The sequence below is a fragment of the Protopterus annectens genome, chromosome 1.part1 (genome assembly GCF_019279795.1).
Source record: "Protopterus annectens isolate FY-2018-M chromosome 1.part1, PAN1.0, whole genome shotgun sequence".
NCBI lineage: Eukaryota > Metazoa > Chordata > Ceratodontiformes > Protopteridae > Protopterus > Protopterus annectens.
Window position 1 is genome coordinate 786,235,086 of NC_056726.1, and position 14,931 is coordinate 786,250,016.

General features: G+C 36.6%; 1 protein-coding gene across 1 annotated transcript in view; it reads left to right on the top strand.

Annotated features, from left to right (window-relative positions):
- Positions 1–14,931, top strand: part of PSTPIP2 (proline-serine-threonine phosphatase interacting protein 2) — a 1,323,814-nt gene that overhangs the window by 1,227,733 nt on the left and 81,150 nt on the right. The window contains exon 11 of the mRNA XM_044078135.1: positions 308–404. Within this exon, the coding sequence (XP_043934070.1) occupies positions 308–404 (97 nt within the window). The remainder of the gene's footprint in view (positions 1–307; positions 405–14,931) is intronic.

Sequence of the window (14,931 nt, forward strand, 5' to 3'; positions counted from 1 at the left end):
TATGTTTTTGATATATTTGCCTTTCCTCTGCTTTGGAATCATATCACATTTGCTCAGTGTTATATTAAGCACAACAATCGATGTATCATTTTCTGAATCCCCCTCCTGGAATCCTGACAATTATCAGGTACAAAGTGAAAAATATGCATTTACTATTTAAATTCATTATTAAATGGTTCCGACTTTTCTTGTTAAGTGCATTACCATAATGTGTATGTACTACCATTAAACATGTTTCAGGCTGTACATATAAGTAGACATTTAACTGACAAATACGTGTTAAAAATGACCTACTTTTTTGTGGCAGATGTATGAAGAAGTTCGAAAATCCTTAGAGGGATGTAGCATTTCTAAGGATATAGAATATTTTATAGACCTCAGGAAGACAGGAGATACACCTCCAGGTCAGTGTTCCCATTAATACATATTTTGTGCATGAACAAAACATTCAAGCTTTACAAGTACAAACAAGGCTGCATCATTTTAAAATTCATTACATCATGCGAATCCTACATTAATCTGCCATTACAGTCCTTAAATGTGACTAATGGATGCTAAATATTTCTAACAATTCTGGGTAGGGCGAAGTATTTTTGTTGTTTGGTTGTTTAAACATAGAGTAATACAGAGGGTAGTGGGCATTGTTACGATGAATTGCAATAGTGTTTAAACATTTGAATGATTCTATCATTGCAAAATGGCAAAAGACAGAAGGTCATGTTTGTAATACTGGAACCCCATGTCATGTTACTGATATTGCTGCATTTGCTGCTGTAGGCATACGAAATGTTATGTTTTCGAAGATGTGTTTTAATTCTCATTACAGTGAGGAATTCAGCAAATAAAAATAATGCATTGAAGCCTACAGATCACTATTGTCCGCTGCTTTAGAAAGAGAACCAAACAAAAATTTGAAACCATAATATGCTATATTAAGATACGTTATTGTGTTGCTTTACATCAAAAGTCAAGCATTATTTCCTCAGCCATTAAGTTCCTATTTTCTGTACGAGCGGAGTCACTGTTTACATGGCATTCACTTCTTTGGTGGAATATTTGCATCATGATTCTGTCGCTGATGTCATTCACATTGTCTGAACTGTGCAGCTGCATTTTTGTGGTGCTTTTCTTGTTACATTGCCTTACCTTCATCACAAAGAGGGTCTAAAAATGTCTGTGGTGTAAAAAGCAATATAACCACATAGTTATATGTATGCTTTCTAATGCTAGCCAGATTCCATTATGTGCTAGAATTGATTTTGTATGTTCATAGGATCATAGGACCACAGGATTATAGGAGGTTACTAGGCTAATGACCCTAGGGCCCTTACAAGCCTAGCCAAGTTTTACCCCTATTTCCATGATCAGCACCTATCACCCCTGTCCAAGAGGGACATTGGTGGAACACCTGGGATGGATTTATGGTTACCTATCCAATCATCCAGATTGCATTTGAAGAGGGCTAGTGAGGTGCTCTGCTTGACATGAAGCTGTAGTCTGTTCCAAAGGTGTGGTAACCTCTGGGAGACAAATCTGTCCCGCCAGCGAGTTCTGTTAATGTCACATACCAGGCTAAGTCCATTAGAGCGAGTAACCCATGTACCGTTTGACTTACGGATATGCAGCATTTCCAATAAAGCAGGATCAAAGATTGCCCTATATACAAGGCAGAGATCACCTTTGAATAAATTGACAGTGATTTCAGATGATCCCCATAGGGCAGATGCTGAAAACCTTGAATTTTTCTTGTGAGGAATAGAAATTGTGCACCCACACTTAACAGACACGGTCATATATTCATAGATTAGTTCTTGTGTCAATATAATAATAATAATGAGTCCACAGGTACCCTGAATATAGAACGGAGACTCCACTCAGTAGTGCAAAAACACGAGTTTATTCAGCAAGCAAGACACACATTAACACTGTACACACACTACATTTTCATTTCAATTACTTCTTCAGATGCGGACTGAATCCTATCAGGTTGCTTTTATAATGCCTCCAATCCAAAAATCCCATCAGTTAACCTGCTAACTATATACAAACTCTGAGACTGCACAATAGTGTTGAAATGGCAACTTTCCAGAGCATGCTGAACAACAGTGTCACATACAAAGAAACAAGCAGGCTTGAGTGCCTCGGCTGTATAAGCCTTTTAAAGGAGATAAGCATTCTAGTGTCAGTGTGCAAGAACAAAGGAGACATTCAGAACCATGGGCAGAATAGAGGTATCCAATTCCTGTCACACTGTATGAAAGTCCTGGAGATGGTGATTGATAAATGAATGTGCAAAGTAGTAGAAAGTAAGATGAGAGATGAGCAGTTCAAATTCAAATTAAGATGCTTCAAAACTGATACGATGTTTGCAGAGAGACAGATAGTTGAGAAGAAAGTAGAGACTAGGAAAGAGTCAACCTAAGCATTTCCACCTTGGAGAAAATATATAACAGGATCTCTAAAAAGCTGATTTGAGCAGTCCTTTGAAAGTTCAAAGTCCCAGAATCATTGGTAAATTAGTGAACACTATGTATAAGGACTCTTATGTCATTGTATGTACAAACAGTGATCAGAGAGGTTCCCAGTAGGAATGGGGGTGTGTCATGGTTATACTGGTGATGGGGATGATGATGTGGCATTGCAAGCAGACTCTATCAAGAGCATCAGCAGATGATAGAGTAATGGAATGCAAAACTAAAGGCACATGAGATGAAACTAAGTACAGATAAGACTGTAGCAATGGCAGCAAATGGGAGAAGTCAGAAGAAGATGAGAACTGAGTTAGAATGGAAAATAGTGGAACAGGTTAACAGCTTCAAGTATCTGTGAGGGTTGCTTGAGGAGAAGGGAAGTCTGACTGAGGAAATCAAAGCTAGCATCAAAGGGACTGCAGCCAAATGGCAAAGATTGTCAGGGGTAGTGTGTGACAGAAGAATGCCAAAGTTGCTGAAAATTAAGGTGCACAAAATACCAAACGTTTCAACTACCTCAACAGTGAAGACAGAGCAGTTGAGGAAGCTAGAGGTGATGGAGATGAAGTGCCTGAGATGGATGGTAGGATACACACTGTGGGATAGACAAAGAAATGAGGACATAAGAGCAGACCTCCAAGTAGTTCCCATTGCAGAGAAGGTCAAAGAGAGCAGATTAAGGTTGTTTGGTCACATGTGCAGAAAAGAAGATATGATTTGTGACAGACAGAAGGAAGGCAAGAGTAAACAAGGGTATCCACCAAAGAGATGGATGGATTGTGTGAAAGAAGACTTGCAACAATCAGGTATGTCTGCCAAAGAAGGTAGGAAAGTTGCATTGAATTGAGAGAGATGACAACAGTTCATGCAGTACCCTGATCCCATATGGAAAAACAGGATGATGATGATGATAATGATGCATACAACTCAACTTGCAGACACTGAAAATCTGGTCAATGGCTCCTGAAAGTGGGTACATTTGGCAAAAAAAAAAAAAAAAAAATGGACATGTAATTAGCATATAATTTACATATCCAGTGAAATAACCCCTCCCGCTTCTATGAGGATTGTGAGATATGACCACTCAGAAACACAAGTTTAAAAAACTGAGTGACTAAATTAAACCCATTAATTTCTTCATACTTAGGAGAAACCATTTTCAACAGAAACCAGAGGAAAACAACTTTGGGGTTAAAAGTTGTAACTGTCTCTAAGAATCCCTATTACAAAAAACGATTAGTGATTTTCATTAACTAGGCATTATCGTACAGCCAATCAAAAGAACAAGTTTCATGTTGTGGTCAGGGGATTGATTCTGTTTCCACTTCCAAGCTTTGTGACTCTTGAGTAAGTCCTTTAACCAGTTAGTGTAGATGGGTTACAGCTGTAGCCAAGCAGTTGTGCCTCATGGACGTTTGTCGTTAGCAAATGAGTAAAATAATAAAATAAGAATTTTATTTGAACAACTGAGATGGAGAGAGTGCAACAGGTGCATTATACCATGCAAAACACACCAAAGGCCAGCACGAGAAGTTCCAAGTCCAAAATATATTTATTTAAAGCAACATAGTGCTAAATAAGCACTAAAATAATAGCTCAGTCCTCAAACTAGTTTCGGCAAATACCTTCTTCAGTGAGGAAGACAGACAAAATAACAGCTCACTGGTATCAAATGATGCTTTTAAATGGCTCGGGACCAATGGAAAACAAGTGCATATTATCTTTGTGCATGACAAATGAGCAACAAAAAATTAGATTTAAAAACAAAATATGCACCTCCATGAATAATCTATATTACTTAGGTATGATAGCTGATGTAAATACCAAAAAATGTAAAAAGGTATAAAAATAAATAGAGGTTATCTATTCATCTTATACATCTTCCACTGTGAAATCAATACAAAACAGTATATCACACATGATTGAAATATATAATGCATAACCAAAGATACTAGAACAGGTATGAAAACTGCCTATACCATGTCTGAGTTAAAAGTTGCTGAACTATATACTATGTTATATAATATAAAGAAGTAAGTCCAATAATAACAAGAGTGCTGGCACAATAACCCATACAACAATACAAGTTGGGTGTGCAATACATGTGTTCTGTTAATAGTTGACCAAGGTATAGAAGCAAATACTAGGACAACAGAGGATTACAGCCTATTAATGTCATGGAGTCATGAACATCCGAGCCAACTACAGAACACTAGGTCATACATGCTATTGGTATCATATGAAACATATGATTGTAAAGCCTGAAACAAGTCTAAACCTTTCCTATATCATATATAAATTCATGTTGCGAAATAAAATGGTTCACTTGTTGACAGTAGTGCAAGCACAGTAAGTTATATAACCATATTGGTAATAAACACTTTAAACAAAACAATTGCTTCTAATGTAATGTGATGGGGTATAGATATAAATAATACAGCTTGGTATCTACAATAGTGGTTGTCTTTATAATAATGAAGAAAACCATCATCAAGGTATATTCATGTAAATAACCATGATAATACCATATTTAACTAATACATATACAGATGCAACTGCATAGTAGATAACCAAATGTAATAGAACAAATCTGTATGTTTACAGCATAGGCTGGGGGTATGCGATCATTTAGCCCAAATGTTCATTAAGACCTGGTGGAAATAATGCTCCTAAATGGATGGTCCAATATTTCTCTTTATGGCTGAGTATACTTTGCCAACCTTGTTGGTTGTGTCTGTTCCCCATGACTTTGTCAATAATCATAAACATAAAATTGGATGTTTTATGTTTGATCGAATGTTGGTATAGGGCATTAGTGTTTTTTTTGTTGCGAATTTCACTTCTGTGTTCACTTATCCTGATTCTGAGTGAGCGGGACGTTTTACCCACATAAAATGCATTACAGTGGCATGTTGCTAAATAGATAACCCAACTAGATGAACAGTTGCCAAATATTCGTACATCATACACTTTGCTAGTGTTGGCACTAGTAAATTGTTTGAGCTTATTCACCTGGCTGCATGAACTACAGTGGCCACAAGGAAAGGTGCCTAAAAGTTCATCACCTGTGATTGTAAGTTGTTTATAATTTGCTCCACCACTCTCCTGATGTTTGTAGTGTGAAAACAATGTACCCAAGGTTTTACCTCTCCTGTAAGTAATCGAACATTGGTTGCCCAAAATATGTCGTAAATGGTCATTGGCTAACAGAATGTTCCAGTTTTTATTCAGGATACCCCTAACTATCTGATGGTTCCTACCATAAGTAGTAATGAATCTGATTTTGTCATCCTTTGTGCGGTAATCTCTATCCTTATACTGTAATAATGATTTTCTGTCATGTCTATCAGTCCAAATCCTGGCAGATTCAATATCAAAACTGGAACATTCTGTTAGCCAATGACCATTTACGACATATTTTGGGCAACCAATGTTCGATTACTTACAGGAGAGGTAAAACCTTGGGTACATTGTTTTCACACTACAAGCATCAGGAGAGTGGTGGAGCAAATTATAAACAACTTACAATCACAGGTGATGAACTTTTAGGCACCTTTCCTTGTGGCCACTGTAGTTCATGCAGCCAGGTGAATAAGCTCAAACAATTTACTAATGCCAACACTAGCAAAGTTGTATGATGTACGAATATTTGGCAACTGTTCATCTAGTTGGGTTATCTATTTAGCAACATGCCACTGTAATGCATTTTATGTGGGTAAAACTTCCCGCTCACTAAGAATCAGGATAAGTGAACACAGAAGTGAAATTCGCAACAAAAAAAAACACTAATGCCCTATACCAACATTCGATCAAACATAAAACATCCAATTTTATGTTTATGATTATTGACAAAGTCATGGGGAACAGACACAACCAACAAGGTTGGCAAAGTATACTCAGCCATAAAGAGAAATATTGGACCATCCATTTAGGAGCATTATTTCCACCAGGTCTTAATGAACATTTGGGCTAAATGATCGCATACCCCCAGCCTATGCTGTAAACATACAGATTTGTTCTATTACATTTGGTTATCTACTATGCAGTTGCATCTGTATATGTATTAGTTAAATATGGTATTATCATGGTTATTTACATGAATATACCTTGATGATGGTTTTCTTCATTATTATAAAGACAACCACTATTGTAGATACCAAGCTGTATCATTTATATCTATACCCCATCACATTACATTAGAAGCAATTGTTTTGTTTAAAGTGTTTATTACCAATATGGTTATATAACTTACTGTGCTTGCACTACTGTCAACAAGTGAACCATTTTATTTCGCAACATGAATTTATATATGATATAGGCAAGGTTTAGACTTGTTTCAGGCTTTACAATCATATGTTTCATATGATACCAATAGCATGTATGACCTAGTGTTCTGTAGTTGGCTCGGATGTTCATGACTCCATGACATTAATAGGCTGTAATCCTCTGTTGTCCTAGTATTTGCTTCTATACCTTGGTCAACTATTAACAGAACACGTATTGCACACCCAACTTGTATTGTTGTATGGGTTATTGTGCCAGCACTCTTGTTATTATTGGACTTACTTCTTTATATTATATAACATAGTATATAGTTCAGCAACTTTTAACTCAGACATGGTATAGGCAGTTTTCATACCTGTTCTAGTATCTTTGGTTATGCATTATATATTTCAATCATGTGTGATATACTGTTTTGTATTGATTTCACAGTGGAAGATGTATAAGATGAATAGATAAATCTATTTATTTTTATACCTTTTTACATTTTTTGGTATTTACATCAGCTATCATACCTAAGTAATATAGATTATTCATGGAGGTGCATATTTTGTTTTTAAATCTAATTTTTTGTTGCTCATTTGTCATGCACAAAGATAATATGCACTTGTTTTCCATTGGTCCCGAGCCATTTAAAAGCATCATTTGATACCAGTGAGCTGTTATTTTGTCTGTCTTCCCCACTGAAGAAGGTATTTGCCGAAACTAGTTTGAGGACTGAGCTATTATTTTAGTGCTTATTTAGCACTATGTTGCTTTAAATAAATATATTTTGGACTTGGAACTTCTCGTGCTGGCCTTTGGTGTGTTTTTCATGTATGGTTGGCCATGCACAGCCGTACTTGCAAGGTGTAGTGTTCTTGCATTATACCATGCCACAAGTGTTATAACAGGAAGCCAAAAACTACCTGCCAATGCTCCATACCTATGGTCACCCCCTCGTTAGTCAGGTCTGACCATAAGCTAATCACCCTTAACATCCACATCCCACCCCCACCCCCCAGTAAAGAAACCACCATAAAAAACTTCTCCAAAGCCAACTTCATGCTACTCAAGTCAGAAGTGACAAACTTCATGACACCCATGCAGACGGGAACTGAAAGTTCAACTGCTGAATCCTACACTAAGGCACTGTACGAGCACATCCACTCATGCATGAATCGTGCCATCCCAAATAGAACCAAAATGCTCTCATCCAAAAAAAGGAAGCCAATCTGGTGGTCCCCTGCCATAAACAAACTTTACAACAAAAGGAAGAAACTTTTGCAGAAAAGAAGAAAATCCCAGGATGCAAAAAACTCCCTTACTAGCCTCAGTAAGAAACTGAGATGCCTCATAAAATCCTCCAAAGCTAGTTATGAAAATAAAATTGCCAAAGATTCCAAAGACAACCAGAAAGCATTCTATAACTATGTCAAGAATCTAAATGGCAATGCTCAGATCTGCTCTGAGCTAAAACAGAATGGCAATAAATATACTGATCCAAAGGATATTGCCAATATCCTGGCAGATCGATTCAGTGCCAACTTCACCTCCCTCTCACCCCTAAATGGCCCATCTCAATACCGGAAAATTGCCAAATTCCAGTAATAACGGCCACACAGGTACAAAACGCACTCTCTAAAGCCAAGAATACAGCATCCATGGGACCAGATGACATCCCGGGCTGTGTACTACATGAACTACAATATGAACTGGCACCTCACCTAAGTGTCATGTTTAATCATAGCCTCACCTCAGGTTTCGTGCCCACTGAGTGGCGCAGAGCTACAGTTATCCCAATCCACAAGGGGGGATCCACCTTGGATCCCAGAAACTACCGTCCCATCAGTCTGACAAGCCTTATCTGCAAGACCATGGAGCGTATTATCATGGAACTTATAAACAAAGACATTGGCAACCTTCAAACACTGGACCCCACCCAGTTTGGGTTTGTGAAGGGCCGATCTTGTCTCCTGAACCTGATTGACTTCTTTGAATCAGTCTCCAGAGCCATGGACAAGGATAAGGTGGTCCACACAGCCTATCTAGACCTTGCCAAGGCCTTTGACACCATCCCCCACTCTGGAATCATAGATAAACTTACTAAGTTGGGTATTAATCCCTATGTCACCCAATGGGTTGCTAAATGGCTTACTGATAGAACTCACACTGTAAAAGTAGCCGACTCCAAATCCAGCTCCAGACAAGTGACAAGTGGAGTACCTCATGGTTCAGTCCTGGGGCCGCTCTTGTTTGGCATCTACTTCTCTGAAGTACAGTTCAACACTAAGGGACTCTGGCTAACAAAGTTTGCAGATGACTGCAAACTGGGAGCCATTATTGAATCCCCAAATGATGTGGATACTCTACAAAAGGGCCTTACAGAAACAGATGCTTGGTGCCAGAGCCATGGGCTCAAGCTCAATGCCAAGAAATGTATTGTTATCCCCTTTGGGAAAAAACATGTATCCATGAATTACGATATAGGTGGCAGTACACTAAACACAGAAAGTGTGATAAGAGACTTAGGGACACAGGTGGACAGTGGTCTCACCTTCGATAACCACATCACCACAACAGTCAGGAAATCCTTCTATGTGGCACAACTCATCACGAAGGGCTTTTCATCCAGAAAAAAGGAGGTCATTGTCCCACTGTACTCATCCCTCATTAGACCCATTATAGAATACAACGCCCCATTTGGTATGTACCTCTCAAGACATCTGCAACAACTGGAAAGGCCTCAGAAATACCTCAATAAAAGAATCACAGGCCTAAAGCAGATGCCCTACGCTGACCACCTTACAAAACTCCAGCTATACTCTGTCGCATATCGTCTACTCAGAGGCGATCTCTGCTTAACATACAAGGCCATGTCAAACCCAGAGCTGTTGGACATGCTACACTTAAAGAAATCCCAATCCCTCAGAGCTACACGCTCCAGGGATCTAAACCTTGTCATCACAATAAACAAAACATGCTGGAGGGATAGGTTCCTGACCCAGAGACTCCCCAGACTCTGGAACAGATTGCCCATACATGTCAAGCAGAGTGCCTCTTTGGACCTCTTCAAGAGGAACCTTGACGATTGGATGGGAGAAAGGAAATTCACCCCAGGGATCACGTCAGTCACCCTGCTAGACAGGGGTCCTGGAAAGTAAATAATGTGGGAAGAAATAGCCAGGGAATTGTTATGGCTAGGCTTGTATAGGCCCTAGGGCTGATAGCCTAGTACCAACCTATGAACCTATGAACCTAAGAATAAACATTTTTAAACTAGAAAAAAGGTTACAGAGAGGACAAGAATTATGCATGCAGGGAGGTAAACAAATAGCAACATAGTAACCAAAGTTTTGTAGTAATCTGAGCAAACAAATTCCATTTTAAGAGGTTTTAGTTTAAAATTAACTGCACTGAGTAGTAGGTTATCTGCATGTTACTCATATCATATTTAAAATGACAAGCATGGGATAACGCATTTTTCAAAAATTGCAGTTTTCCTGTATTGGTAAAATCAAACTGAGCAAAACAAATCTGTTTAGTAAAATATACTTTACCAGTCATACCTCTCAACTCTAAGTGGAAGAAATCTGGACAAAGCCAAAAATAAATGTAGGGACAAAGGCCCAAAAATCTGGACAATTTTTAAATATTGCTCTTATGAACTTAGATAGTATAACGGGGTTTAACATTAATATGCATTTTCTAAAAGATATGAAGTTTGAAACTCAAATGCCTGTATTCATTTAGTGACTATAATTCTCAGTTATTTGCCAGAATGCCGCAAATTTTATTAGGAACAGACCAAAAATATGAGGCAAAAATCTGGACATCCTTCAAAAATCTGAACAACTGAGAGGTATACCACCACTAGGTGCTGGAGTGCATAAGCAATAGTCTTCATTTTTCAGCTGCTGACAAAAAAAAGGCAGCAGAAGCAGTTAAAATTGCATATAGAGGTGGAAAAGACAACATACCGACCTAGCTGGTATTAAGAACATTTCTATTCTTAGCTGCAAAAAAATATTCTAGAGCTGACTGAAGTTAACTTTTTAAGTGAATATTGTCCCTAATTTTGGTCCTTTGTGCTCCCCCCTTCCCCATTATTTTAGCAAAGACACTGGGAGGTATAGCATCAACAACAAACGCAGACTATGGCACAACTCTTGTAAATCTGGAGCTCGGTTACCAGGAAGTCCTGCAGTGTTGTTTCCACTAAAACAGGCTTGCAACAGCTTGGTTGTTTTCAACAGCTGGTCCATCACAGAAGAAATTAAAAAAATAATAAGTGAAAATCTTGGGTTGTGGAAAAGCTTCATGCACTTACAAGATATCACTCCACCTCTCTTCTTCCCTTATTTCATGTTGAGTTTCACAGAATTCCAAATGCTTATAAAAGCCCCGTTTAATGTAAACGATCAGGTGTCTTTACCATACTCATCAGAAGAGTGAACTTATTAGTGGCTGGCTATTTTAATTCCTTTCTGTACTGGACCTGTCTTAAATATGACAGTGTCATCATATTAAACATTACATCTGTGATACCCTTGGCTCAGGCTGACTGGAAAAAACAAATAATCGTGATTTAGGGGAGGTTTTCAGAATTTCATGGCAGTCTATTATTTTGTTTCTAAAGTTGATATTTTCTGATGAAATTTGAGACAGTTGAGAGGTATGTGATGATGATTTAGTTTGGGCATGCAATGTTACAATGATCACAACTTCAGGAAGAGTAGTCTGCTATGACATGATACCATGGTGAGAAGGAATGGCTACTTACCTTTTTATTGTCATACCAGCTACAAACTCATTTGCACTGTAGTACTACTAATTTCAAGAGCTTCTTTGACATGACCATGTCTCTGATTAAAAAAAGCAGGCCATACACAGCACAGTTTTTTGTTAACTAAGTGCCATTTGTGTATCTTTTATATACTTCATTTTGCTGCCTATTTAGTAACACAGAATAACACTAGTTTTCCTGATGACAGCAATTGAGTCTGTATTTTTTGAGCAGTGTTCTCACGTGGTTGTAGGAGCTTACATATTCGTAACTATATATATATATATATATATATATATATATATATATATATGTTTTAATGTGAAAAAGAAAATGGGGAACAACATACAGCTTCATGGTCTTGATGGCTTGCCAAGCATTGTTCACTGATATCCAGTAATAACGCAATACCACTAATACATCCTCTGTGTACTTCAGTGGGGTATCACAAAATAATGATTCCCATCAGAGAATGTCGGTCAGCCTTTTCCATTACTCGATGCATGAAATAAGTTTTCCATTATTCATTCAACTGTGTAGAGCACAGTTTTCTGTTAGAATAGAATCATTTTTAAACTGCTTGTAGGTATAGAAAGTCACATGTTCTTGTTTAGCAATTCATTATTTTTAAAGGTCAAAATTGCGTATCACAAATTACCTCTGCTTACTTTCCATTCTACATGTGATACAAAAAATAACCTGAAACATTTCTGTGTTGTGCCTTTTCTTTACACTGCAAATATGGGGTTTTAAAAACAGTCTGAAACATCAATATGTTGTGTTTTGTACTTTAAATTGGGCATATGATGTTATAGAAATACAATCTGAAGAATGGCTGTATTGTGGTTTTTTTTGACAAATGAGCTTTACATAAAAAGAATGATTTCTGTGCAAGAGTTGCTTACATTCTGGGTCACAGATTGTCCTCTGTTATGCTGAAGGTCCATATCTTGGTTAAATATTTGGTTTGCTCATGTTGATTTTAGACTTTTAAGTATAAACTGTAAGAGCAGAAAATCAAATATAAACTGTAAGTGCAAAAAATCTATTTTGAAATATTTAATTTTTTTTTTTTTTGCTGTTACCAATACAACCTAAGCACTAAGCTTAGTTTTGATGCAAAGTGCTAATTACACTTGTTCTTTTCCATCTAGAGTTGCTACAGTGTTCTTTTTAGGTTGCTTAACTTCTGAAAACTAAATGATATAGCTCTCGGACAGTGCTCATGTTCACACACAAAATTTAATAAATAAAAGCATACCATAAACGTCTGCAATTACGTTTTTGTTTCTCTAACTTCATCAGATGTGGGCTAACAAAACTAAAAAACAAATTTATAATGCAGTTACATTTTAATTAACCTATCAAAAACAACTTATCGCAATTAAAAAGCCAATAAAATCCTGGCAAGGAATTTTTTTTAAAAGGAAGGTAACTTAAGTCACATTTGTCCTAGTTCATTTAATCACTATATGTATAAAATATATATGAATCCCTATAATGTTTAAAAACTTGTCTCAAATAAAAATATGTGAAACAGCCTTATTATGAATGACATAAAATTGTAAAAACATTATTAGTACAATATTAACAGGGACATTGCAGTTCTTTTTAAATAAAGTTGTTGCCTAGTCTCTGGCTCCATCTTGTGGTTCTAAACCAAAAATGTTTTTTTTTTTAAAAGCAATGATAAAAGAAGACTAGAAGAGCATATACAGAGTCCTACCCTGACTAATCACTAAAAATAAATAAGCTTATTAAAATTCAATGAAAGTTAAATTCAAATTTATTGCCATAAGAAATTTTAAATAAAAATATGCAAGTGTAAAACTTGAAATAAATGTTAAAGTTATTAAATAAACTGTGTGTTCAAAGGCCGTTCTGTGCTAAATAAACAGATTTAAAGTTTTGCTGACCTTAGTTTAAAAAGGGGGACTATTGAGATGTTCTCATTGAGGCCAGGAAATATAAAGTAACCTGCCACAAAAGCTCTCTGTATTCAATTTTCTCCTTCCATAAGCCAACCTGTTCATCAATATTCACCCGTTCAATAACAAAAAATACATATTGGGTATTAAGACATTTCTGTTTGTGTTTATATTGTGCATTAGACTCTTTCTGGACCTGAATATCATACATGTTCATAAATTCTTCTTTTCAACTTTCATTCTGTTTTTCCCACATAAAATGCATGACATGTCTCACATAATGCCAAGTACACCAGGCCTTTAGAATCACAGTTATTATAATCCTTTCCTTCTAAAACCATGTTCCTACTATCAGCCAAAATACTTTCCTTGTTAGCAATGTAAGGACACTGTGAACAATGTCCACATTTAAAAGTTCCCCATTTAGTTTTGTTGTTTGTGCATCCAACACCATGATTTGATTCCAACAGGCTCTTCAAACTACAAGGAATTTTTATAAACTATTTTGAAATTTTCCTAAGATATCTTGTCCAAGTCTGAAAAAGCTGTAAACCTCTTCCACTCTTTTTCCATAATTTCTCTAACTACTTTTAAATTAGCATTGAATTCAATAACCAATGCCTTACTAATAGTCTTGTCTGCTTTATCATGGACTTTATTGTCCTCAGTTATATAAATTCTTAAAATAGGCTTAAATTTTACCCTCCTTCCTTGAAGCACTTTCTTTTCAACCTGCTCTATTAACCATTCAGGGTAATTTATTACTTTGAACATTTGTTTTAATGTATTAATTTCCTTAGCAAAATCATTGTCATATGAAGTCATTCTATGATCTTATGTATTGACCCTTGACAATGTTTTCCTTGTAGTGCATAGGATGAGCACTATTAAAATGTAGGTATGAATTGGAATATGTGCTTTTTCTATAAACCTTTGAATGAAATGTATTGTTATTCTTATAAATCTCCAAGTCCAGGTATTGTAAATTGTCCTGACTTAATTTAAAAGTAAATTCGAAAAAATTAGTACTCCCTTTTAGGAAGTTAATAAAAGCTGTGACTTGTTCGACGGGTTCCTCCCAAGAAATACATATATCATCCAAAAATCTTTTATATAGGGTCCAGCATTAACTATACACTGATCCTAAAACTACCTTTACCTCCAACCTGGCTAAACGCGTAGGTTGGGGCGCAAGCTGCGCCCATCGCTACGCCTTTCACTTGGTGGAAGTATTCACCGTTGAAATAAATAAAGTTATATTTCAGTACTAAATCAACCAACTGCAAAATTGTTGTACATTCATTGTGATTTAAATTATTATCTTCAAAGACTATTTCCTCTAAAAGTCTTAAGCCTTGCTCATGGGGTATATTAGAAAAAAGATCAACAACATCAATAGTTAGAAATTTTAGATCTTCCTTAAATAAATCAAAAGCCAAAGGGGCTCAGGATATATAAATATCCTAATAATGTTGTCCCAGGAAGT